General features: G+C 37.3%; 3 protein-coding genes across 3 annotated transcripts in view; 1 reads left to right on the top strand and 2 right to left on the bottom strand.

Moving 5' to 3' along the window:
- Positions 1-23,111, bottom strand: part of LOC140245362 (disco-interacting protein 2 homolog C-like) — a 180,750-nt gene extending 157,639 nt beyond the window's left edge. The window contains exon 1 of the mRNA XM_072324940.1: positions 22,891-23,111. Coding sequence (XP_072181041.1) covers positions 22,891-22,981 — 91 coding nt within the window. The 5' untranslated portion in view covers positions 22,982-23,111. The remainder of the gene's footprint in view (positions 1-22,890) is intronic.
- On the top strand, positions 449-6,757 carry LOC140245515 (uncharacterized). The gene is made up of 5 exons (XM_072325082.1): positions 449-493; positions 2,277-2,399; positions 3,112-4,137; positions 4,639-4,893; positions 5,654-6,757. The coding sequence occupies exons 1-5, from the start codon at positions 449-451 to the stop codon at positions 6,755-6,757; spliced, it is 2,553 nt and encodes an 850-aa protein (XP_072181183.1).
- On the bottom strand, positions 13,182-16,328 carry LOC140245514 (probable ATP-dependent DNA helicase RecS). Its single transcript, XM_072325081.1, has 3 exons — positions 16,087-16,328; positions 15,290-15,556; positions 13,182-14,436 (listed from the first exon to the last, which is right to left on the bottom strand). Exons 1-3 carry the CDS (start codon positions 16,326-16,328, stop codon positions 13,182-13,184), a joined length of 1,764 nt encoding a protein of 587 aa, XP_072181182.1.
- Positions 23,112-27,852: the final 4,741 nt, after the last annotated feature.

Here is a 27,852-nt window from a genome sequence, read left to right as displayed (position 1 = left end):
TTTGGAAGGATCGAGCTGTCCCCAAAACACATGATTCGCCTTGATCTAGTGCATTTAAATGAAATGTGCGAGGACTAGTACTAGTAGTAGAAGTGATGATGCCTGTGGAAACGGTGTTTGGAGTAAGTTAAGCAACTTGCAGCTATGGCGAGCTCACTGCTGAGATGGTGCATGGTGTGTAATGTGCAGCTGGTCACAACAAAGCATTACGTAAAGGTAAATTCAACCAAAGTCATCAGACTCGGACTGCAAGCTAAAATAAAGGACATATTTGACTGGAAAGACGAGTTTAACAACCAATATTTGTGTGGAAAATGCATCAGCTCAATAAACAACGTTTCAAAGCTAGATGAACTGCGGGAAGTACTGAAGAGAAACTACATCACCACCAAGGAGAAACATGCTAGATCCACTACCATTACTAGTACTAGTAGTGGTACGCCCAGAGATGAAAACAAGGATCATGCTGAACGCGAACTCGCAGTACCAATTGGTATGTCTTCACCGTTGCCGGTGGGTAAAAGAACAAAGCGACGTGCATTGCTTTCACCAGGAACACCATCAACAAAGGTAGGCCTAGACAGTTTCTACATGTCTGATGTGTTCTGCATTTTCCTTTGTGGCAGGTTACAACCCGACCGGTCGTCTGAATTAGTAATATAATGATTTCTGCCTATAATTCATGCCAGTTGGCTAAACTGTATGCCACTCTTTTATTAAGTCTTACCACTTCGTCGACCCTAGAAAATATGCCACTGTCACTGATACCTGTTACAACAAGTTCGACTAACGTTAGAACCCCATATGCCATTCAAAAGGCATTACATTTAATCACTTCTTAGTGTGTAGATATATAGGCCTAGTTCTAGGCCTATACGTCATGAATACTCTGATCATGAATAGAAGAAGAGGAGGTGGATAAGCCATTTAGCATTTGGTTAAAAAAAAAAAGTTGAAGTCTAGGTCTAGGGTATCCACACAAACAAGTGGAGGTGGGGCAAAGGCAGGTTGTGTCACCATGAAGATTCACCGTAGGCCCTAGGCCTATATTAAAAAAAAAGAACAAAACGAAACCCCAAAAATCATTTGACCTGATGTAGCCCTAACTTGTTAGTATAATGGAAAGGGAGATTAAAGAAGATAAAAGTTGAGCTTATTTGTTTATTTATATTTTCTTTGTCTAGCATGTCATCAGTATCAACTATGTCATCATTAACATCTTTAATAGTCACCTTGCACTTAATGTTTGCAAAATGATGACGACTTTTGGCTTTGCCGTTTATTTCTCAGACAGAAATGTATATTACACTTACAGATATGTCATTGTCTGGATCTCCAATAATCCCCCCCCCCCCCCCCCCCCCCCGTGGACCCTGTATTGGCCAGGGATCCCTTGGAAGAAAAAAAAATATCGAAACAGTAGGCCTACAACTTGCACTGCAATATACAACACTTCTTCACACAAGTCACAAGGCTTTTGTAAACAAATGCTTTAGAAATAAAATCAAAGTATGGCAGTGAAATATACTACTGGTAGCACTGTGTTACATTGGTCACTAGTATACTGCTGTCTTGCAGTATCTGTATCGCACCTTTTAAAGGGATATTTGTGATTGTAAATAATCACACCCACAAATATTTCACATAATTGTTCACATATTTAAAAGTTGATAAAAAAAGAAGGAACCCATTTTTTAAAGCCAGCAATGGCCAACCATACTTTTAATATACCAGGTATAAAACTTCCTTGTGAAATGGCTCATTATTTGGTCATTTTTGTGGTACAAGTCTGATTGCCAATAAGCTGAATAATAATAATAATAGCAATGGAAAACAAATAATCAATACCCATACTGATTTTGTCCAATGGAAAAAAACAATGTAGGTGCTACATATTTGTTTGTGTATAGTACAGTGTAGCCCAACTATACAATTGCATATGGGGGTTGATGATGTAGGTTTTGTGCAGAATAGTAACACCTGTTCTGTATATATTTGCAATGACAAAAAAAAAATCCTACATCTGCTGTACAATCCATATAGTTACCCCTCATTAAAAAATACTAGTACAGTAGTTTGACTATAGAACACTGTTTGCACAAAGACTTGTACATGCAGAAACAGGAACTGTATCATATTTCAAGTTCCATCATTAATTTTCCTATCAGTTTCAAGAGCATTAAAAAAAAAAGAAAATCTAGTTCAAACAAAATGCAAGTAAGAGGTGAGTGAATGAAAATGACCCATCATGAGTCTTTCTATCCTATTCTTTGCAGCATCACAGCAAAAAACTCTTCACTGCTTCACCTCAAGCATCAGTATCGCAAAGACGGATTGTGTTCCTGGAGCAAGATGAAAACCAACCAGCAGCAGTAGCCTCATCTTCCCTTTCTTCAGAGGTATGCCTTAATTCAATTTAGATAATTTTTATGTTAAAATATAGAATTGTAATAATGACAGTGTATTGATTTCCTTTTATCTGTAATTCTTTTAGATGTGTTCCATACACTTTGCTTCTTTTTATATTCTAGAAATCTGAGTAAATGTCATATTTGACAAAAATATGAAAGTGAAATTAAAATCATGAAGTGACCAACAACTACAACAACAACAGCAACAATAACAAAGATGGCTCATTCATTTTCAAATATCTGGAGCAGATATCAGATTTATAAAAGAGAGACAACACTAATCTGGAAAGATGCAACATGAGGATTAGTGTAATGCCAGGGATACACATACATTGTACTTGAAGCTAAAACTTTCAAAATAAAGCTTCAGTGTTCAAAAATTAAACTCTGACTTTGATCTGTTTTTGGATAATGAAAGGTTTGATTGATGGACATGGAAATGCATGTATTAACCATTTCCCCAAAGTTTATGTATTTTTTACATATGATACAAAGATGCATGCTTGATTTTTTCCAAATAAGAGAGCCTTTGTAGGCAGGAAAATAATACCCCCAAATTGCACTTCATCGGCATCATATTGTGCACTGAATATAAATGATTTGTGTGTGTGTGTGTGTGTGTGTGTGTGTGTGTGTATACTGTAAAATAAGCAAATGCCATTTTCTTATTTCTTTTCTTTTTCTTTGTCTGTAATTGTAGGTGGCTTTCAACGATGGCAGAACAAGCAGAAGAAAAACCTTGCCTTTTGCATGGAATGGTGTGGCTGCAGCACTATGCCATGGGGATGAAATGTCAGCAGTAAAACAGGTGGTTGCCATGGATATTGCACAAAAGGAAGTGGACAATGCAATATCTGTAAGAATTCAAAATGAGGTGACTGAGATGTGTAGGGCAACAACAAAATCTGCATTTAGGGGCTCATCTGTGGATGATATGCTTTCATTTGATTACAAGGAGCAGGAGCAGGAATTAAAAGAGACTGCACCCACATTTTTTGCCGCTTTACAGACTGCTGCTGTAGCACCACGTGTGGAGAGAAACATCAGAAAAACCAAAGAAAGCCTGCAGCCAAGAGTGATGATTGCTGCGGGTGTACTGCTGAATTGCAGAAGCCAGAACATGAATGCTCATCAAGCTCTGAATGCCCTGACTTTGAAGGAAGGTGCTGCAAAAAAATCGACTTTCAGAAGATTGAATGCCAAAGGAATTAGCTCGTCGTATGATACAACACTTAGAATTCAAACGGAATGCGGCAAAGACTATGATGTACCCCTTAAGCAGTGGGCTATGGAGGTTCATGAAGACAGTGAAAAAGAAAGAGTCTTCAAAACAATGTGTGACACAGAAAAGATAGATGAGTTGAATGCTACCCGAACAAGCAGTTACCAACTTGTTATGGACAATGTTGATATGGTGGTGAGGGCAAGACACCCTACAAGAGAAAACTTCGGGAAAGACCATCATATGGTTCAGTTGATGGCAGTGCAGCACCGAGTTTCTGCATGGCATCTTCCCTGTACACATCCAGTTGCCACTTTGGAATCATTCGATAACAAAGACTTGTTACCAAACATGCAAGACAATGCACAGTTGAAACATGACTGGATGGTTTTATCAGCAAGAATGATTGCAGAGCACATACCATCTCTGAAGCCCATGATGGATCTGCTGCCACAAGTTATAGTTCATGACCATATGACTGAGATGAAGGAAAAATCAAAAGTGGTAAAAACTCGTCTTTATTTGTTAAGTAGTGACAGATGGAATTAATGAAATGTTGACCTGACTGTATGAATTACATTTTAGGAAATAATTTGCATACCCTGGCCTTTTATAATGTCAAATTGCTTTTATAATTATTTGTTTTAATATTTAACATGGAATCCATTAATATCTGGAGTTGCACAAAAAGAAAAAATGTTTGATTAAATCATTTAAAGAGTAGAGTTTGAATTTATATTTATCATGAAAATCATACTATAATAAACAGTGTTTAATTTTTTTTTTCACTTTTATCATGAATATCTGGAATTGTTGTACAAAAAATTAAAACGATTTGTTTAAGATTCATATCAGAAAAAACTTCCGTCTATTTTTCTTTTTAGTGATTTACACATGCTACATTAGAGCCTCACTTTCTTTGATAATTTAACTTGAAATAAAAACTAAATTGACATGCTTTTTCTTGGAATCTCTTTGTTTTGTTTTTTTTTTTTTTAATGCCAGGTCAACCTTGGAGTGCTAATGGAAAACGAAAACACGTCGGAGGGTATCCTGAAAATTTTGCATCACATGCATGCGTATGTGCCAGGAGATGCATCATCACATCCAACAAGGATCTTGAGTGCAGGTGACCTGCTAACATGTGAGAGGGAATCAAACTGCATTGAGCAGCAAAGGAACTCAACCACCCCAAGCAGAAGGATGGAAGGCTTGGTCCCAGTCATTGCTGATTTCCATGCCCTTGCCAATTTTTATAAGGTAAGTATGTATAGCAATAATAATGCCACAATAGGAATACATTAAATGCCAATTGCCTTGATTTTAATTCAAAATTCAATTTAATTCAAATTTAATGCATTCCTCTATTGTGACATTATTATTGCTATTTCTAGTACTGTCAATACACAAAGCAAATACAATATACATATTGTGTTTTTCTTCAGGGTAAAAAAGATACATACCACTGTTCCTCATGTGAGTGACATTTTGTCCTAATCAGTCTGATGTATTCAGGTTTTGATACAACCTTTAGATCATAGCTATGGAATACGTGTTGCTGTGACGACCATGTAATGCATTATACAAGACTGTAATAAAATTTGCGAGAATTTGCATTTTCGACAACATATATTTCACGGATTATGTCTAAAAAAATTGAGTGATTTTTGTGCTGACACACATGTAGAATAATTTGTTAGTTTTCTCCTGTATTCGTAGTCTTGGTTGCAAAAGATGTTCCAGACTTTAATAAAATTAGTTATGAAATAAATCTAGATGCGGTTGTTTGGAATGATCTGGAGAAGTGTTTGGTCGGGTGGACTTCACCCTTTCCCACCCCTCCCCCTTCCAACCCTTCAAAAGTTAGGGAGGTTTGCCAAAGTACGTTGCCAAAGATGAGTTTCTGTCTGTAATAGAACATGTTTTTTATTTCTTATTTTCAATGGATCATTTTATCATTTAATCATTTTTCCCCATAATCTTGTTTTCGTCATCTTTTTTTCTCTCATTATTTATGCAGGTCATTTGGAAGCACCTCTATGACGCATCATCTGCGGCTGACACAGGTACCCTGTATTCTGCGCGCAATTTCCTGCAAGCTCGGAATGTCACAACAAACCCCATGGACAATATCAATGCTGCTGCAGATCTGATGATGAAATTTACAACTGCCCTGGTTCTTGCTGCAGCCCTGCATTACTTTGGACTGGAAGATATTTCAGCTGAGCCAACCAAACAAAGATTCAACCTCCAGGAACATGGTAATGTTCAGCAACATGCTGAGGCAACAATGTCAAAGTTTGTGGACACATACATGCTCCCGACAGAATCTGAGATTGATATGGATCATCATGAGTGGATCTGCAGCAGTTGTGGGAAAAAATACATGTCAAGGAAAGGTCTTCTCAAACACGAGAGGAGCAAGCACCCAGGGGCTCCAGGTCCTAAGGATCAGCATCCATCAAACCAAGATGGGGTATTCAATTACACAAGGTGTGCCCTTGGTATGGGCATGTTAGCACATGACTTCAATGATGCGCGACAAATGGGGGATGGGGAGCGTATCATTAGATTATACAAACTCCTGCTGTTACATTGCCGAGCAGCAAATAAACCGAAGTATAGTTTCCATATTCTTCGGCTTTTAGCTCAGGTAAAATGCTTCCTTTCACCACGTCTTGCATATGAGCTAACCTGGAACAGATTTGTCAATTCCAAAGGGAAAATTGGATGTAATGTGGAAGTGGACAGAGCGATGGAGCACAGAAATAGGATATTTAAGGAGAGCTGTCATGGACTACGGGGACATATCACACAGCAGAGTGTTGATAGGGTTAGTCGGTCAGCACAAATAGTGCATGACTTACTGACGAATGTGGATGCACAGATTAGCGTGAAGAAAGACTCGGCAAAGAGGCAGGAAACTGGCCACAGAGATGTGGACGCATTGGCCAAAATTCTGAATGATGAGGACATCTTTGTTGAAACTGCAGGGCGGAAGCATTCAAAGTTTCCAGACTTTCCTGTGAATGTCCTCTCAGCCCTTGATATTTCAGATTTACATAGGTGGATCTCCACTACATTAAAGTCCCTATCAAGGCAGAATCAGTTTCAGCATGTGTAATACATATGTTTTGATGCCCCACAATGTGTCCATAGGCCTATGTTTGGCAGTCTATCTGTCCTTGTCTTGCATCACCCCCTCCCTATTTTTTTTTTATTATTATTTTATGGTGCACATGTGATAGTGACATGTAGACAAGAAGGTTTATGTGTTGTGGAACTTTTTTTTTTCTGCAAAATATGTTGGTAGATTGTATTATACAAAGAAAAGCATTGTGAAGTGTGGGTAAAAGTGAAATCTTTGTCATCAACACTAACAAATTGACCTGAAATAGTGGATACAATCTTTACATTTCCATACATCACAATGCCCAGTAGTCACACCAGTTGGATACTCATGAAGAGCATCAATCAGTACTTGTCTAGGTACTGTGAAATTTAAAAGAACTAGGTTTTGCGGCATATCTTGTACAAATGTTTATAATCATGCATAAAAGTACATGACCTTCTGACATAGGTGTATGAATGGCAACATTTTTGTCATGATCTGAAAAAAGAATACACCTGATACACATGTAATGGGAGTTATTGTTCTTTTTGTTCTTTTCTATTTATATGATGTAAAAATTGCTTGTGTTCAAGCAGTACCAGTAATTTTCTTGCCACAGAAGTGAAGCTTTTGGATGTTTTAACTTTGAATGATGTATTTGAAGTACTCGTTCTTAATTGCTGCAATATAGTTCAATGTGTGCCATTACTATCAGCATGTCAACATAGAAAAATTAGTCTTTGTGATGTGATATATGTCCTTGGTTTGTTTTTAAGAATATTTCAATGTTTACTGTGAGACAGTCGGGTCTTAAGTGGAAAACGTCATATGTGTTTTGCAATTAGTTTGTCTTAGGCTAGCGAAAGAAAAAAGAATTATGTGTTACATGCAAATCATATTGAGCTAGTTGCAGAAAATTATTTTGGGTCCATTTAGGTAGGATGGCTGCCAGAGATACGCTGTAGGGTGCCTCTCTGGCAGCTTTAACTGTATAATTCAGTTTTGACAGTTTTTTGCGAACTGAAAAAAAAAAATACTGTTTAAAGTATGTGAGTGATTTTGCATTGATGCATTTAGTGTATTTCAGTTACATGAATACAAACACTGTAGGGCCTATGTTCCTGTATGAAAAATGACTCTTAAGTCCCCTTTGTGCCGGTGCTAGAAAATGCCAGTTCAGATACAAATGTCATTGGAAGGTGGTTCAAGGTGCAATTATTCTGCCATGACACATAATTTTGTCAACTTAATGTTGTGTAGTGCTGACTTTGCAATACTGCTGTATATAAAGAATTATGTTTTTCTCTGAAACATTGTGCAGCTGACATGATGGTGAGATTACCGTGAGAGTATGTTATTTTTTTTTTTCTGGAATGTTTACTTTAGGGTAGCTCATTAAGATACTGAGCAGAATATGTTCATTATGCCAAATATAGTTATTCTATTTTTCTCTCAATTACCTCATTTTGCCTTGAAATTTTGTGCTGTACTATTGCACTCCCATTGCAAATAACACAGCTACATGTATAATGAAATTCTGGTCACAGCAACATAAAGATTCAGGTCACCGCATTATCCACTCTATGATTTTTATTGTTTATATGTTCAGTTATAACAAATATACTTGATAAGAAAGAAAAGTGCCAGTCAGGAGGACTTCAATATAACAAAATTCAGTTGAGTCACTGAAGGATATGCAACTTGAAATGTGGTTGTTTGCATTACATTCCTACAAATGTATGGGTATGCCGTATCTTATACTCAAGATACTGTAACACTGTACATGAAACCATTCCCAAGTTCATCTTTGAGGTTTTCTTTTGATTGATCATAATACTTTAATTGACAAAGTTACTCGTGCTCTGAATATACTGACTACTAGTACTGGTACATGCATACATTGTATATATGTACTTTCCCTGTGAGAGAGGAAAAGGAATTTACATATTGTATATACTCACAGTACATGCTCTATACGGTGATATTTCTCTTTGTTTGAACACATACTTTTCATGATGCACCATTTTGTTTGTGAATGAAAAATTTGCATAGAGTACAATGTAATCAAAGTTCATTTGTTTAATTGCATTTGTAATATTCAGGAAGAGTTTACTTGCATTATTATGGGGATCCTCAAATTGATATGTCTTTTCAATATGCCAGGGCTACAATAACTCTGAAAGAAACAGGACAATTGCACAATTAGAATTTCAGAAAGAGAAACAAAGATATGAGACAATGTGTGTACAAACCTGTGGATTCTTCACAACGTCATCAAGCATGCTAGAGCAGTTGCCATTTTAAGGAACCCCATTTAGCAAAGAATTATCAAAACATTGAAAAGCCATAATTAATTGAAAGATTGTCCTAATTTGACCAAATTTGTACTTTTTTTGTTTTTGTCTGGCCTGTGAAGCAGAAGTGACAAATATGTGTTAGTATTTCAGATGGCACAGCAAATTCAGACCCATAGTTGTGCAACATCTGTGTCTTCAACTTATTATGAGGTTGAAGTTTGTGTCAACATTTTGTATGTTAAAGTTTGTCAGTTGGGGGGGGGGGGGGAGTAGCAAAATCCATCTTCAAAATGGAGAAATCCGGAATTAACTGAGTGAAGAAAATGGTGTGATGGGATCTATTTAGAGTTAAAGATAGAATGTTTTGACGGGCAAGGGAGGATGGTGTATGGAGGATAGTTTGATAGAAAATCTTGTGAATTCCTCCTATTGAGTTGAAAACCAGCTGGTCAGTCAAGTTAGTTGGAGCTTGTCTTCTTATCATGATACCTTGATGCCATTCACACTAGGCATGCCTAAATTGCCAATCCATACATAAACATTGCCATAAATGATGTCCTTTATGTGTACACCCGTATCTATGCATACACTTATGTATTATGTTCTAAGATTTGCAAGTTATTTTTTCCTCTTATCAGTACGGATTAGCCTTCAGTCTATAGGCATTCTATTGTAAACCTTCGTGTAAATATACAAATTCATCTTCACTTGCCATCGTATAATCGAAATTCAAATCTGCAATCATTTCTTGCCATTCTATGCCTAGTCTGGTTGGTAAAATGTTCCATATTAAGCTACCGTAGTTGCCATTACAATTCTGAAATGCAGGTATACAAATCAAAGATACAACAGATAGTACAGGTATTTTTTGTTCCTTTTCGATAAGGAGTACATAAGTGATGTACACACATGCAGCTCTAAGTAGCCAGCCCCTCAGAAATAAAGTTATGGTTGTAACAGTCAGTCAATTCTTGCCTTTACATGCATAATAACATATGTACTTGGAATGATTAACCCTACGATTGTTTCTTTTCTTGTCAGGTTAAACACATAAAAGACAAGTTAGATTATTGTAGGCTTTTGTCTTCATGTTCTGTGATACCAGGTGGAAGTGAATAAAATCTTCTCTTGCCAGATTATCACTTGTGTGATGCAATATTTCTTGCATGTGTGGTATCATGTACAAGTTTGTATCAACAATGTTATCTACAATATAAATGAAATTACATGTGTAATTACATGTATGTTCATTTGTTGCAGTCACAAGGTACGTGTAGTATGTATCCTATTTTAAAGCTCTTTCGCAGTGATTCTTTTTTCTTCTTGTACCTTAGTAAATCTTGAGAACCAAATCTACATCTTCCTTTGAATTCCTCCCTCCACCATTCTTTCAAGGAACCGCATCCTCTGCAGGACATTCTCACACAAACACTTTCATTCAAAATATAACACCAAACACACAGGATCTCCACCATTCTTTCAAGGAACCGCACCTCTGCAGGACATTCTCACACAAACACTTTCATTCAAAATATAACACCAAACACACAGGATCTCCACCATTCTTTCAAGGAACCGCACCTCTGCAGGACATTCTCACACAAACACTTTCATTCAAAATATAACACCAAACACACAGGATCTCCACCATTCTTTCAAGGAACCGCACCTCTGCAGGGCATTCTCACACAAACACTTTCATTCAAAATATAACACCAAACACACAGGATCTCCACCATTCTTTCAAGGAACCGCACCTCTGCAGGACATTCTCACACAAACACTTTCATTCAAAATATAACACCAAACACACAGGATCTCCACCATTCTTTCAAGGAACCGCACCTCTGCAGGACATTCTCACACAAACACTTTCATTCAAAATATAACACCAAACACACAGGATCTCCACCATTCTTTCAAGGAACCGCACCTCTGCAGGACATTCTCACACAAACACTTTCATTCAAAATATAACACCGAACACACAGGATATATGATATATGTTTACAACATTCCCAAGTTATTCTAAAATATAATGAATTGCAAAAAAAAAAATAAATAAAAAAAAATAAATGTCAACACTGAACACCTTTTAAATGCTATGTTGAAAAAAAAAATTACATTCACATCATTTTCTTACCTTTTCAAATTGGGTTCTTTATTTCACGTACACAGAGAAACAATAATTTAAAAAACATTTACACATATTTGAACATGAAAGCAAAGACATGAACAAAGCGTCAAAACAGTCTGCACGTAACTCTTTAAAACCAAAACATACAATGTAATTCTGGTAAGCCTCCAAAAACAAACAAGTTTTGCTCCCAAATGTACATGTATGCTTAAGAAATGTGTGGAATAACAAGATATTCATAAGGTAACAACAAAAATGTGAAATATTATTAAACAAAAAAAAAAGGTTTGCCGAGTTCGCAATCTCAGAAATACTCGATCTGGGTTAGGCTAGCTCGGACTTTGGGACAACTCTAAAACAACTTATCATCCCTGCAAATCGTGTCAGCCAGTTACTAGTAAGTTTTTTATGGTACATGTAGACTCTTTCTTTCATGCAAATATGAAATGGTGCAAGACAGGTCCTCAAACCCTTACCAGAAATACAGTATGTTTTCACTTTAAGTGCAGCATCATTGAATCCCTCAGACAAGACTATGTATAGGACCTGTACATGTAATGCTTGACTGCTCCATTTGCAAGATTCAATTAGATCACTATTACAATTACCTTGACAACAGTATAGTGTTCATGCTGCCAGAAAGCATGAAGTTTTTTTTGACAGGTTTTAACAAAGCAGCACTACACACACCTTCAAGAATTGCACAACTGAATCAAATTAGAAACAAAAGCAAATTACGAAACTAATCTCTTTTTAAAGAGTAATTACAAGTAACATGCAGATTAACAACCAGTAAGGTGAAAAAAAAAATCACTCAATGATTTTGTTAAAGTTTGTACAGACATTTATCTAAATTCCTGACAGCTTCAAATCCTGTAAGACACTGTTTTATGTTTGTCCTCACATAAAAAAAAAAAAAAAAATTGAACATGAACAGGTACACTGTATGTATGCAAAGCTCACTCAAAAGTGCTTGTACAGTGTAGTTTGGTGATACGTGACAGGCATGTTACATGGTTTGTGACAACTGTCCACATCTTAATTGTGGGCAAATTTCAACAAGTCAGAAAGTACAATGAACATGGATAAGTTTACAAAGCACTGAACAAACTTCAATCCTAATAAACTGAGACAACAAAAACAACAAAATCACCCCATTCATAATCTCCAAAAAAACAACAACTTTGATCACTTAGCTTTTACACATTAACCTGTTCAATGTCATAAAAATCTATTCTCTGTTTATCACATAAGTACAGTACAGTAATTACGGAGGAAATTTCATACACATGTATAAAGCGAAATTGGCACTTCAAAAGAAAAAGCTGCTATATTTTATACATGTATCATTAAATTTACACACAAAGTGCCAAAAAACAATGCCCACACTGTGACATGAAAAAAAGGAAATATATGTAAGAATTCAAAGTGAAGGCATAAATGCAGCCTGACATATTTTTTTTTTTTTTTTTTTTTGGTACTGTCCTATTCAAAGTGATTGTAACTGGATGGACAAACATCTAAGACCTACTACGGTGTATAATATATGTACATGTATGTGGCTACAGTATGTACAAGGATACTTCCAGCAAGATTAAAATGGTGTACATTTTTACATAGAAAGTAATATACTTTACAAATCACATCCCTCATGAAAAAAAAAAATGCTGGATATCTTCAATGTGAACAGCAGAAATCAATTTTTCTTATTACTGTATGTATGTGCTTACAGTGTGTGACATACAATCAAGGCTAGCCACGACTGGTAGCCAAGTTGCCCAGGGATGCCAAACATGAATGTTGCATGAAATAAATTCCAGAAAAGCCTCAATGACATGCAGATGGCCCAATCAAGCTACTGAAGTTTCTATTAAAACTAGTACATAAAAGAAAAGAAAAGAAAACATGTACAGTACATGAGTCTGTTTCAATAGGATACCTTCAATAGGATAAGTTACACTGTAAGTTCATGCATTTACAACTGAAGTCCTCCACTAATTGATCAGTCATTGTCACTATCACTGTACAGAACTGCCTCTTGATACTCGTCCTCATCATCTACAATGGAAGACTCATACTCGGAATCTGAATTGTCACTATCACAAGCAGCTACTGTTTCTGTTTTCGAAGGTGATCTCTGAAGGACTGTGCAGAGTATTGACCATACTTCATCCGCTATGTCTTTGTTCGGGAAAGCATAACGCTTCACAAACGAGTGAAATGGATACTCCACTATGCTCTCTCTCACGATTTTCTCCAATACGCTTCTTGGTAGACCTGATGTGATGTCTCCACCACAGTAAATGTGGTCCGGGTCGTGATTCAGCAGTGACAGTCTGTACTCTTCTAGAGCATTTTCTAGTTTTGTCATCTGGTTGGCAGAAGGCACATTAATAGGCAACTCCTCTCTGATGTCCTTTTCACGCAATGCATCGCGTAATTGTTTTTCGACGTCGAATTCTTTGCAGGCATGCTCGCTGCTGCAGACGTCACAGCAAAACTGTGCACTGATGCTACTTGTATCTGCCGATTTGCAGTCAAACACCTCCCGGATCACTCCTCTCCTACAACGATCTCCTTGCAGGAAGGCTTTCATGCTCTGAGTAGTTGGTCGCCCACAACTGTCTCCAGGGTATTGCACTGTAACCGCTACGCTTGGTTTTCCATCACGTCCAATCCTTCCACTCATCTGGACATAGTCATCGATGTCAGTTGGATGCCCACAGATGATGGTGTTGTAGACCCCCCTGCAGTCAACCCCCATACCATATGCGATTGTTGCTATTAAGACTCGAATGGTTCCATCTTCTTCAGCAAAACTCTGAATGATGTCATCTTGAACATCTGACTCGGTGTTCGTGTGATACATGTTCACAAACTGGTGGTGAGTGCCTGGAATATTCGCCAAGAACGATGAATACAACTCGCTTACCACCTTCCTCGACTGGCAGTAGATGATGATCCTCTGGCAGTCCCGTCCTTTATCTCTAAGCTCATTCATTAGCCACTTGAAGATAGCGTCGAAATCTCTGGTGCGTGACCTCAACACGACATGCTTAATGTTTTTCCTCTCCGGTGACTCACTTACAGCAACAAAGTTGCGGAGACCAAGACTGTGTGAGACCAGGTTCCTAACTTCTGTAGTGGCTGTTGCTGTTAGCGCAATTGTTGGTACGTGAGACTTCATCTTTGACCTGATCTCACCAAGTTGACCATACGCACTTCTGAAGGCCTTGGTATCGCCAGACGAATTACCCCTGTACAAAAGGGACAAAGGAAAAAAAAAAAATTGACATGTTGACAAATACATGATTCAATTGTGATGGTAATTGAACTTCTCTCCAAACAACATTCAAATATCAGCAATATCAATTTGCTCAAGTACAATTTATGCGCAGTTGTATTGCCATCCAATATTACAACCTTTTTAAATATCCAGTTGAAATAAATAATTGGAAATAGGGAAAACAAGATAAATCTCTCTTGTTGAAATATGAAATTGTACCAACTTCAATCAAATTCAAAATACCGGGTACATGATTCAATTGTGATGGAAATTGAACTTCTCTCCAAACAGCATTCAAATATCAGCAATATCAATTTGCTCAAGTACAATTTATGCTTTAAATAAATCTATTGATTGCCATCAAACATGATGTTACAGTCTCTCTTGTTGTGTCAGCCTCTCTTCAGAGTTATCAATTTGTAAATTTGTTCCTTATTTAATATCATTTTATTTTCTTACAATACAACAAACCATTAAAAATATATGTTATTCAGACACTTTCTTATGAATAAAAAATCTACATATTGATATCTACAAACAAATTTTGATGCATTCTGTTATGTAATACATGATATTGTAGAGAAACCAAGTAAATTCACATTCAAATGTGAAATTAAAATTCAAATGTGAAAATTATTGAAGCTTATGAAATATGTCACCAATATCTTATTGTCCGATTCTGACCCAAGTTTCACAAAAATTGTTTTCTTTCACTTTGTTTTTTGGGTTTTTTTTGTTCCAAATCAGCTTAAAGTTGATCTGAATTTGTCATTTGGCATGTTTCAGTGCACACATGTACATGTAAGCCTACATAATACACTTACCACTTTGAAACGCAATGACTCTCATCGATGAAAAATCCACAGAGATGGTCTGTCAGGGTAGTGATGAGGAAGAGCTCTCTTCCAGCCTCTCCTAATAAACTCTCTGGACTTGCGAAGAGTATTGAGTAGTTCCCTGAGGTTATGCCTTCACGTAGCTCATCTGTAAGTCCTCCAGATACGTCGGCAGCGTTGATCTTAAGCTCCCTGGCTCTGCTCAGCTGATCCGCTATCAATGACTTGAGTGGCATAACCACTATGGCCACTGCTCTCGGTGAACTGAAACACAGCAATAAAACCCAGGTAAAACAATCAAGTTTCATGATTTAAAAAAATATATATATAAATATATGAGTGGGATTTATTGGCACATACAATGTAATATTTTCCTAAAATTTGCTCTTAAAAGACAACAAAGGCAAAGCTTAATTTCAAACAATGTATGTAAATATCTATCACTAGTATCAGTATATTTTTAAGCAGTTGATAAACACCTCAAGATCAGCATTAAACGTTTAACGTTGGTAACAAACATTACATCTCTACATGGTACACTAACGAACGTTCCCACTGGTATCATGACGTGACACTGACAGCGTGTTAGAAGTTTAATACAAAACAAATAGAATCATTGTCACATTGACTAGATCTAGACCAAGGCTAGCTACATGTGTGTAGGGTCCACTCCTACTCCTAGTATCCTATTCCTACATTATTTTTTTTTCCAGCTGAATATTAAAGCCCTAACGGAAGTAACGTTAAATAAAAGCTTTGAGCGATGTTCTTTAACTCTGTCTTACCTTTCTGAATTATGGCCATCCTGCTGGTCAGAGAGAAAATCCACGCACAATGGGGCCGCTTGAAAGATCACACTCTTTCCAAAACCTGTAGGCAGACTCAAGAACAAGTCATGTCCTTTCAAGAAAGATGTGAGAGCTTGTACTTGTTGACTCCTAAAACTGAATCCGAGCAGCGTAGAAGCGTGGTCCAAAGCCGCCTGAATGTCGCTGTCCGTGAAACAACGAACTCTGGCAGTCGCCATAATGCAAAATTAGACTCAAAATGATGGAACTGTAACTGATCTATGCCATGGATGAGTTGAGCGAAATCGATGAAAACAAACCCCAGCGAATAGCGAAATAGTAATACACGCGAATCACAGTAGAAGGAATAAATGTACACTCAAATCAAGAAGCAGTCAGGAATATGACACCATGCACAAAATACACCGATCGCTATCCTTGCGCAACACAGCATGCATGCAAATTCCAGCTGTTTTCATTTATGTGTCAATCGGTCTCAATTTTTAAAATCAATATTGTACTCCAAAACTTTATTTTATTGCTTTATTGTCCTATCACAGAAGTCAACTTGCTCTTTTTTGAGGAAAATCAAATATTTTGAGTTTATTCATCATAAATTAGTAAAATATGACGTACTTTACAAATATCAGGTAAAAAGAAAATAACTCTAGCGCCTTTCACCAAGAATATCCAACGTGCAAGCGATCAAGGTATTTTTCCAGGAAAAGATTTGCATCGCGCAACAACGTTCATCGATTGACACGCAATTAAACCAATCAGACACCGAGGAAGGGTTGAAGGCGGAGCACATCGTTTATTGCGTTGCTCCAAGATTTTGGGAAAAGGTGGCAAGATCGACTGGACTGTCTTCGGGGGGTCTCTCCTTATACTACACGCCCTCAACGACGGTACTTCCGCGTGATGCTAGCAGCTAGTGTGCACGCCGAATACGAAGGCAGTCCAGGCAGTGGACTAGTAGTCGTGTGGAAAAACTCACAGTACCATGACGTGGGGAAAAACTTCATTGATTTTGCATAAATCTGCTATTCATACAGACCTCTATGAATGATTATCACAGGGCAAATGCATTTAATAACATAAACTGTCATCATAAATCAGCTTATAAACACCCTTTTAATGCTATGTAGCTTATTGAATCAGATTGGAGAAATACACTATGCCAGCAAACCTATTGTAACCTAAATACCATACAGCTGTATCTACGAAGTACAGAACAATGTACCGGTACAGTATTTTGCTCCCCAGAAAGCAGAGCTCTTTCTATTCATATAGATCTCATTCTAGATATTTTGCAATTGTTCATAGATGCTTTCAGATTCTCATATAATATGCTGTCTTCAATGTTGTCACTACAGACAGACTGCTCAGTCCCACATATTTAAATTCATGTCAGGTTGAAGTTTATCTTCCTCTGGATTGTGACAAAGTTTACAGCCTGCCCATGATAGCCTACAGACTAAATCAAGAAAACATGACATTTCCTCACAATTATTTTCTAGACCACTTACATGTATTCACAGTGTTAATGTTTTTGGCATAATATCAAAATGGAATTTCCTGTAACTTATCAAGTGATTTGAACCAGGATAAAGACATATCCTGACCTCTGTTTACCTTTGGACAGAACATCTGACATTTCATTATTTACTGTTGCATAATATGAATTTCTTTCATTTATTACTAAGTACCAGATATCTGTCCATTAACAAAGGTGTGCAAAGACTGCTTTCCTGCATAGTATGTCCTGATATTTTCTTCAGAGCAATGCATTTGATAAATTTTACAATACTATGAATGCAATTTTTGTTTAATCCTCCAGCTGTCCAAGCCCACATAAAAATTGATCCGAGTACAGCTGTATCTCTATAGTGCAAACATCCAACAGTATATTATCTACATTGTGTTTCCCATCAGTGTTGAATTGTGAATAAAGAGAGGGAAATACACACTACGAAAGTGGATATTTTTGTGTGAATTTTTTTTTTTTTTCGCTTAGCCGAGTATGGTAAAAAGAACTTCACGTTTTTAATTCCATGAAATCAACACATCCATTAATGTAGCATGTGGCAAGCTGTTACATTTTATAATTATGTATTTGCATGCCTTTATTTTCATGCTACATGTAGCTTCTGGCTGCATGAAATACACAGAAAATGTCCACTTTTACAATACATTGTATTTACACATTATCAATTCACTCCCATGTCCTTGCCTGTTAGGTTTGCCACTGTGTTCAGTATGCAATTAGTAACCCTAAAGTGCAAAAGAGTAACTAATTCAAAAAAAAAAAAAAAAAGGAGAAAAGAAATAATGACAATACTATCCCAGATAGTCTCAATACTGAACATGAAAGAGAAGAACATGCTCCTCTGGGGAAGGTGAAGCCACATTGCAACTAGAGCCAGGGGAAGGTGGCAAAGTCTAGACGAAGAAATCCAAGAGCTTCAGAAACAGAGGATACTGGTACTCTGCCAATCGAAGCCTGCTAGATTTTAAAGAGCCTGTGCCTTTTAACTGGATTTACATGTAATATACATTACTATGTGCATCAAAACTGTCCAGTGTTGTTTCCAGCACTACCTGTACGTGACCCAACCCTACCTGGCTCTTCATGTGCGTAGTCAGTGAAGGCGACAGGCTCTTCCCAACGCAGACTCACACCCATGATGTCAAAAATGGAAAGTGAAATTATTTGATGGTGAGATGTAAACCTTCGATCGAGGAACTTAATACAGTGTGTACATACTCTGTGCCATAAATAAACATGTGAAAGGCAAGAAAACAAGGGGAAGGGGCATCCCTTTGCTTTTATAGTCATGCTAATGCCACTTGTGGAAAGATCCAAAAGTGTACAAAAGCAGCTGACAGACAACCCAACCTTACAACCTTAAATTACTTCTTTTTTAACTCAGTCACTTCACAATAATGCAAACAGAACCAGGAGAGTTTGAAAACATTTGCGAGTAATAATTCTAGATTATTTTTCTTCATATTTTTGAGCACGACAGAGTGAAGGCAAGTTTCCATAAATTCAACCAGCAATAGTCAGCTTGAACAACTAAAAAATATATGTGACATAATACACAGTATGTGTACCTTTCTGGTGACCGATCAATCTATTCCTTTTCAAAGCATTACAAAGTAACATCAGCCACCCCAGGGGCCATAAACACCTTCAAATGTTTCTTATAATGGTAAATATGCCAACTGCACAGTTGCCTTTTGGGCATCGCCAACTCCCAAACCATCTTTCATAATGCAGTGACCTTTTGCAAACACAGCGGTGGGATTTGCTGGCGATGCCCATTGCCATGATGCACGTAATGTATAAAGAATGATGTCGGAGAAAGCCTCCCCTCATTAATATTCCACACGATCAAATGACCATGATGCACTCTCAATGCACTCTCAATATCTCATTACATCTTCATCTGATAACGGTGTCTTCATAATGCTTGATTAAAACATTATACACAGCATGTACTGTACTGTGTACAATCAGGGAGGTGAGACGAGTTTCGTCTCACCTCCCTGGTACAAAAATGTACATTGTACAATTGTACGTACATGTATAGTAGCTAACATCCTAAAGGAACAACATACAGAATTGTACATTCGTGTTTACAGTTGAACAAAGGGGGATATTCTACTCGAACAGCTACACCTTGTTCACGTGTCAATGGGCTTAAAAAAGAAGAAGAAAGATGGATGAATAGCAAACTATCGTGAGTGCCTGAGAAATACTGCTGTAAGGACAATCAAACACAGGCAGGGATGCATAATTTGTATACCTTGGAACCACACACTGTACAGTATGTTACCCATTTACACGTTCAAATCAGAAACAAATCTTGCGTATAAAGAATATCCCATAGTTTTATGCCCTTCCGTTCCCTAAATTCAACAACCACAAATTGTACTCTGTCATATTTTGATTGGCTCCCCCTTCCCCAAGACATTGTGATTTACATGTAACTCTGTAATTACCACTAGCATCTTATTTGCACATGCTGTAGGCCTATACCATGTCTTTGGCACTGAGCGGGTTAACCTCGATATCCTGCACATTACAGTGTGATGTCCGCGCTCTGCACCCGGGGCGACCCTGTGGGCTGGGGACTTCATGCTAGTGCGAGAGAGAGGAAATTATCAACCTTCCCTCGATGGAAGTCGGGCTTCCTTTCTAGGTCTGCGCTGATTTGAGCCTGTGATACTTGTGAAGTACCAACCAGACCGGTTATCTTATATAAAAGCCCTTACTTTCTCCTGTGTAATGTGTGCTGTCTGCTATTTGTCTGGGGCATGCGAAGTGATATCTGAAGACACTGGCTACTGGAAGGTGATTACCTAGGTGCCCTGCATATCCTGTGCTGTACAGACTGTACATGTACAATGTACCACTTGGTCTACAATTGTATTCATGATGGAAACATGAATGAAGAGTTTCTTGTAGTTCTACTCAACACTCTAAATGTACATCTTTGCAGTCCCAATATTTAGCTGAAGCACAAATCTCAATTTTAACACTTGAACAGCTAACATAACACTCAAGCAGAAGAAATTGGAAAAAAAAATGAGGCTGTATCATGCAGCCACACTACAGAGTCTTGGCATTACACATCAAGGCTACCCCTACACAATTTTCTTTTGGAACACTCATAAATTTTAACTAACTCTCAGCTGCTCATAAATTTGGAGAGAGGCCTGAATACCTCTTTGGTCAGTTCCAGGCAGCCAGCCCAAAGAACTAGCTATCAAGTATACCAAAGAAAGATCTATAAATGTACATGTAGCTAAAACCCATAATCTGATCATTCACCTTATTGTCCTATTAATGGAAGAATCCCATGTTTACTCATGCAAATCAGATCTACACATGTACTCACACATTTTCTCTTATCTTTTATTTTAGACAATAGCATGTTACAGTGAGTGGTTTCAGCACAAGTGAAAATACTATCAATGAATCAGTTGGCATTCCATACCTTTTACTCATCCACAGCATCGACAAATTAGTGTTTACAGTGTGTAACCTCATAAAGCATGCAAAATCCACCCCCAAAAAAAGTTATTGAATGGTATTCAAAGGTACGGTAGTATACAAAAATATGTTATAAAATGCAGATATGGACATAATTCCACATAGTCCAAGACCAAATTAATGTACTGTACATGAAACAGAAAGTAATTTTTATTATGTACAGTATTTACAGTTATTGTATGTACATTTGGAGTGTACATGTAGATCCACTACATTGAAAGCCCTAAATGACAGAAAATTGTGATCTAAAAAAAAATAAAATAAATAAATCAAAAATCTTGATTTCCAAATTTGAATGAATTCATGTGCTAGATACACATTGATTTGTTTGTTGTTTTAAAGAAAGAAGCAGAGAGAAAAATGGGGCAAACAGTGATTATAACATGTACAAGATACAATAGGTAATATAGCCTGATCTTGCCATGTGCATCACAATTAAAAACTAAACAAAACAAAACAAAACAAAACAGCAGCTTAATGCTTTTCGTAAAAAAAAAAAGAACATCAAAGATCAACAAAATATTTGCATTGTTAATGAATAGGAAAACACAATTTGTAGTTTCCTTGTCCTGTTAACTCATTTTATACTCTTTTCATTATAGTTAAAGCAAAGACAAGATAAAAATGAGCTAAATGCAAAATAATAACCATCAGCAGATGATATGCAAACCTGGGGGCATGCACACTTTTCATGCTCTTTATATTGTTTGTCATAGATCATGTGATATCGTGGACTGCACAATGTGGTCTGAAAACGTCACACAGACATACCCATCAAATCCAAGAAAGATTACAAAGTAAGCAGCATGAACTCCATATTTTTCTCTTTTACAGCTCATATTCTTTTTCTCTCTCCCTCTCTCTTCAGTCGGTTCTACCTCTACCTTTACCTTATGCCTTTTTTTGTGTGTGGTGCGTGTGTGTGTGTGTGTGTGTGTGTGTGTCACTCCGGAGAAGATACACATGTATATTTGCTATCATAAAAAGTAGCCCCCTCCCCCATTATTACTTCTTTTCTTTCTGTACATCAGAAGAAAACAACAGCAAAGTCAACTCCTGTACATCTATCCATGTACATCATGCAAAAGAGATGACGGCCACCTTACTGCAATGATTTACAATGGTTAATTTTCAGCCAGACACACACACACGCACATACAAATCATAGATTAAAGGGTAGTAGTACTAGTAGTAGCGAGCCACAAGTAGGCCAGACCGTAGACAGAAAGATCCGTCTGTCCGGAGGAGTCTTTTATTTTTTGCCATTAACGCTCTCCTCCGTATATGGTAAAAATTTACCCGTGAAGCCAGACGCAGTCTCCGCAGAACATTCCCCGACGGACAGATACAGACCGATCTTTCGGTCAAGCCAGACCTGTAATGTAAAACCTCTTAAATGCAATTCCAATCCAAAAACTAACTACATTGTAGATTGCTAGAGTGAATAGCTTGGTGTGATACATCGATAGGCCACAGCACAGCACAGGATCAGGAAATGCAACAGAATCAACTTTTGTTTTGACAGAATCTAGCACGATATGCTACAGTCGAATTTTGAGAATTTGCACAACGATCTCCACACATGAGTAAGTGCATACGTATCTTAACATAACAAGAGTAACAAAGGAACAAGAGGGATATATCGACATAAATTAAACAACAAAATATTCTAGCTGCGAAACAAGACACAGCGCCTGAAGCGCTGCGCTGGCTATTCGACTGCGACGCTGGGCCCTTACCTTCGGCCAACTCCTGTTCCAGCTCAGCTAGCGACACCTGAACGTGGGCTGGTATTTGAAACTGGGAAACGTCCATGCCCCTCTCGGCCATTTTGGCGGTCCACCGTGATAGTGAAAATGCCAAAATTCCGTAGACGTAAATTAATGGAGTGCACGAAAAAATATCCAAAGAAATCCAATGAGGAAATTAGCGATTGCACCCTATATTATAGATGTCATTCGATTCGATGTACGCCCAGCAGAGATACCTTCGCGCACACTGGTATGGTACAATGGCTCTTACACACAACAAATGCAATGCCATATAAAATACACACACACACTTGAGCATTAGTGCATGCACATCTCGCTCGCTCGTTGTACGCGCGTTCCCTGCTGTGCTTATGCATTGCATTGATACGGGCCAGCTTCACAACATTTTACAGACGGCGCGCAATATTGTGCGCTTTTATCTCACAAACATTTACGACTGTACCAGAAGACTAGAGAATGTTCATTACAAAAATATAACTTGAGGGAATGCAGCAATATTGGTAGAAAGCAAAGTTTGAGGAAAATTGGACAGTCCGTTCAAAAATTAGGAAATTCTAATAATTTAGTGCAGCCACCTCTGGATGAGAAAACTACAACACTTAGTGAAAGTCACATAAAGTATGGACAACGACATAAAGAAAATTTAAAGAAAATTCAACATATTTTTACTTTTCTGGCATAATGAAAGAGCACTCGACTTGCAGAAAGCAGGGGGAATATCATCCTTAACTTATGCCAATAACAAGTGAAGGGATTGTGTGCCTTATAATAAAAAAAAAAATGAAATTTTGTCATTTTTTTCCATATATTTTCATTATATCTTTATACATGACATCATGGACTGCAGTAGTCTTCTTGTCCAGCAATGGTGGCACCAAAACTTAAAAAAAAAAAAATCATGATTTTTTTTTTAATGACTTGTCTGATATTCCTCAAACTTCGCTGATGTGTTCTACTAATATTGCCGCATTTCCTCAATCCATCTGTCATATCTAGGTTGTATTTGAAGAGTTTGTTCGCAAAAACCGATAAGTCCATATTTGCCAAATGGAGATATTCGCGATTAAAGGTCAAGAAAAATAAGGAGAATAATAAGAAAATTTTTGCTTCTTTTGATCATAACTTCAAAAATGTACCTTTATATGCAGTGACCAATATATCATTTAAAAGGTATTATTTTGTGCTTTATGATAGAGACCGTACTTCAAAATCTTTAAAAATGGACTTATCGGTTTTTGCGAACAGACTCTTCATTTCGAACTTTCCTTTCCTTGTTATGTTATCATAGATCAAACTTCATCTGATATTCACTGGTCTCTGGACAATGTCAGTTCACAAAGAGAAATGCATGACTAGACTGCATTGTCTTGAACTAAATTACATATAAAGAGCATTTTATCATGGGGGTTGATGACTCCCTAAAGTTTGGTGGGTAAATTTCCCTTCAGACAGTTCCCTGTTTCAGAATATTCTGTCCACATAGTCATTGTCCAAGCACACCATTAGAAAATATATTATGTATTATATAACGCCTGAAGAGATCCTTGTCATTTGATTGGTTGTTTGACATTGATCATTCGGCCCATTTCACTATGACGTCATCATCCGTGCAATTGTGGCTCCATTTACCGTGCAATTTTTGATCCACACGATTTGCTCCACATTTGGTGAAAGATAAAATGTTGATCCATTCAACTCTGCTGCATCTCGTTGAATGGATCATTTCATCTTTCACCTCATGAAATATTCTGTCCATTGCACTCATAAACATGCATTATTTGTATACTATAAAATGGTGAAGCTGATCCCAGTCAAATGATCCATTGAGAGCATACATGTGACCAGTCATTTAATATTGCCTCCCGTAAAAAATTTTGCTTATGATTGGCTATTAGTAAAGCATAATGACCGGTCACCAGCATTTTCATGCAACAGTGCATGCGGTAGCAACAAGATTTTATTTTCTTTACTTACGAAAATACCTGCAGTGGATTAAACGACAAGGAGCTGCTTCATCGTTTTATAAAACAAATAACACACATCATTGTGTTGGACTGTTCCAAGGGGATCTTGTGTGGGAAATTCTTACTTGTGCCCTCATTGATGTGTGTTATGTATTTGTATATTCATACATGCAGTCTGGATTTCACGTGTGCATCCCTCATCACCTCCATCTGTGGCCTGAATGAAAATTTAAGTGTACATCAGTAATTTCAAGAAATTCTATACAGTATCTCAGTAGAAGTATATTTTCTTTTCTTATGTTCAACAAACAAATATGCACTGTTAAAAGTCACAAATAATTTCAACACAAATCCCACCCCCTCTCCCAAAAAAAAGAGTACAGTGCATAAACACATGCATGCACACACACACACACGCACACACACACACACACACACACACACACACACACACACACGTACACACACACACACACACACACACACACATCAGCATGAAACATGAAACATGAAACATTGGATTTTTATAAACACCTGCAATAGGTGGTACAATTGCAGTCGCATACCTCTACATTTTGTAGTTCTCAATCATAACAGTCAAATCTGTGGCCACATATCCAGAGGCAATGTCCAAAAAAGAGAGAAAGAAAAAGAGTCACTTCTCATCTCTGCCAACATTCACAGGAAGGAACAGGAATGAAACTGAAGCAACATATCAGTTTACAGCAGTTCATACTTTAATACTCACAACTGAGATATATAAAATTCATTATTTACACAATAAGCAGATGCCTTTATTTACTCTGCCAACATATCCACATAATGATGTTGATTTTTTTTTCTACAGTTAACTTTTTAATGAAGCTTGAACAGAAAAATGGCATAACACAAACACTTTTGCATCTCCTCTTCCTCCATACATTGTTCAAAGAAGCACTAATAAGAATTATTAAGTTAGATAAGAATTGCGCAAACGCCAATCACGCATTTACTTCGTGATTACGACACTATTCAAACTTTCTGTTGAGTGACCACAACTTGCTTCCTCATCTTGATTATCATTGGAACTTTTATTTTTCAAAACTTCATGTGGGATACCACTGCTGGAGTGTGTATTGCAAAACAAAAGTATGCAAATACACTCATTGCACTGTTGTAAGCCATTACTTAGGCTGCTTTTGCATCAGAGCACCCATTTCATAAAAAGTTGCTATGCTAGCAAATTCTCTACGCTGGACACTCTCAACACCGGAATGGCAATTGTCATGGTAATGACAAGAATACAGCTTCCTGATTGGCTGTTGCTTCGGGAAGTTGCTATTCTAGCAAGAGTTGCTATCGTAACATCTTTCATGAAATGGGGCCCTGGGAATCTCAAGAGCGCCATAAAAAAGTTACCGAAGCACAAAAGCTAGCTTGAGTGTGAATTACAGTACAGAAAGTTCCTACTTCTGGCTAAAAAGCAAAAAATAGGAAGAGTTAAGCCATTACAGATTTGTGGCCAAGTACGATCGATCTATGATGGGTTAAGCCCGCCACGCACTATACAACTTTTGGTCGCATGACTGAGTGACTTTGGATCTGAGATAAATCACAACAGCCTTGGAATAAAAATGCTTGTTTATTTCAGATCCAAAGTCTGTCAGTCGTACAACCAAAAGTTGTATAGTTACAATGGTTGTAAAGTAGCTAAAAAAAAATAATAGTAATAAATCTATCCATCCATTTTTTGGTCTTTCACAAAACACTTGTAAATCATGATCTGCCTATGCCGTTGCCTGGAGGTCCTGTAACATTGTATTCCAGAGGGATCAGACTGCATGCCAAGTCTTCACCGAATTAAGCCCCAAGAAACAAATTTTATGGTTTGATGCTGATAACTCTTGAATGTAATCTTTCTTTGCTTGTATTTCCATTCTTAATTGCTGGTATCTGCTAGCATTCAAGGCAGAATACAAAAACTTCTCTCTCTTTTGAACCAAGTTTTGGTCACATACCACCGTTTGCTACAGAATCACCAAAGTCTCTAAATTGCTCAATTCATATTTGATCCTGAAATCAGCAATACCTGTGCTTTCTACAAGATTACCATTAATGTTTGTTTCTATTGGCAAACTTGGTATCTTTTTACCTCATTTCATACATATTTGTGACCATGCATCACAAAACGAACAAAAAGTCGCACGCACTGATTTTGTGTGAGGAGTGAAAAAAAGGTGAAATGGGCCAACCTAGCCAATTTTGACTTTTTCATATTTCTGAAAGAGCAAGCCTTCTTCTACATTACGGTAAAATTTGGTATCATAAAACGAACAGGAAAATATGTTTTTAGCAGTTTATTTTGAACACTTTTTTAAATAATAGCGTGATTAGGGTTGTCTTTAGAGTCCCCTTTTCATTTCTTAGAAACCCTGTACACACTCTTCAATTTCAACTCTAATAACTTTAGAAAGGATAATGCTACTGCTTTGAAAGATGGCATTAATCATGGACAGAATGTGTTAATAGAGCATGCTCAATTTCAGCTTAATCTAATAATCCCTTCATTGTTATTACTCCAGTGGTTTACATCCTGTTTTTTGTTCCATTCATCACAAAGCTAGCACGGCTTGGTAAAGATTAAGCGCTTGAATAGACCCTGTGCTTCAGAGCCTCTTTTCTCAGTTTACACTTTTCCTGAGTGTGTGCCTTCTTTCCAATACTTAGATAGGTTAGGAGAGTTCATATTAATTGAGCTATACATCATTTTAAAGCTTAGAGTCTGCTCTTTCAGAATCTGCCCTTAACTAAAAATGCATGTCTGACGACTTTTTGTTGGTTTTGTGGAGCAGGGTCACATTTAATCATTATAACCAGTTACCTTTCCATTACAGGAAAAAGAGCAGTGCCTCTCAGACTGTGCACGCAATGTCTTCACATAATATCATTTGATATACACATGTCACTGGGCATCAAAAAAAAAACT

Source organism: Diadema setosum, chromosome 22 (genome assembly GCF_964275005.1).
Source record: "Diadema setosum chromosome 22, eeDiaSeto1, whole genome shotgun sequence".
Lineage (NCBI taxonomy): Eukaryota > Metazoa > Echinodermata > Echinoidea > Diadematoida > Diadematidae > Diadema > Diadema setosum.
Note: the sequence above shows the minus strand (reverse complement) of the source record. Positions and strands in the feature narration are given on the sequence as shown.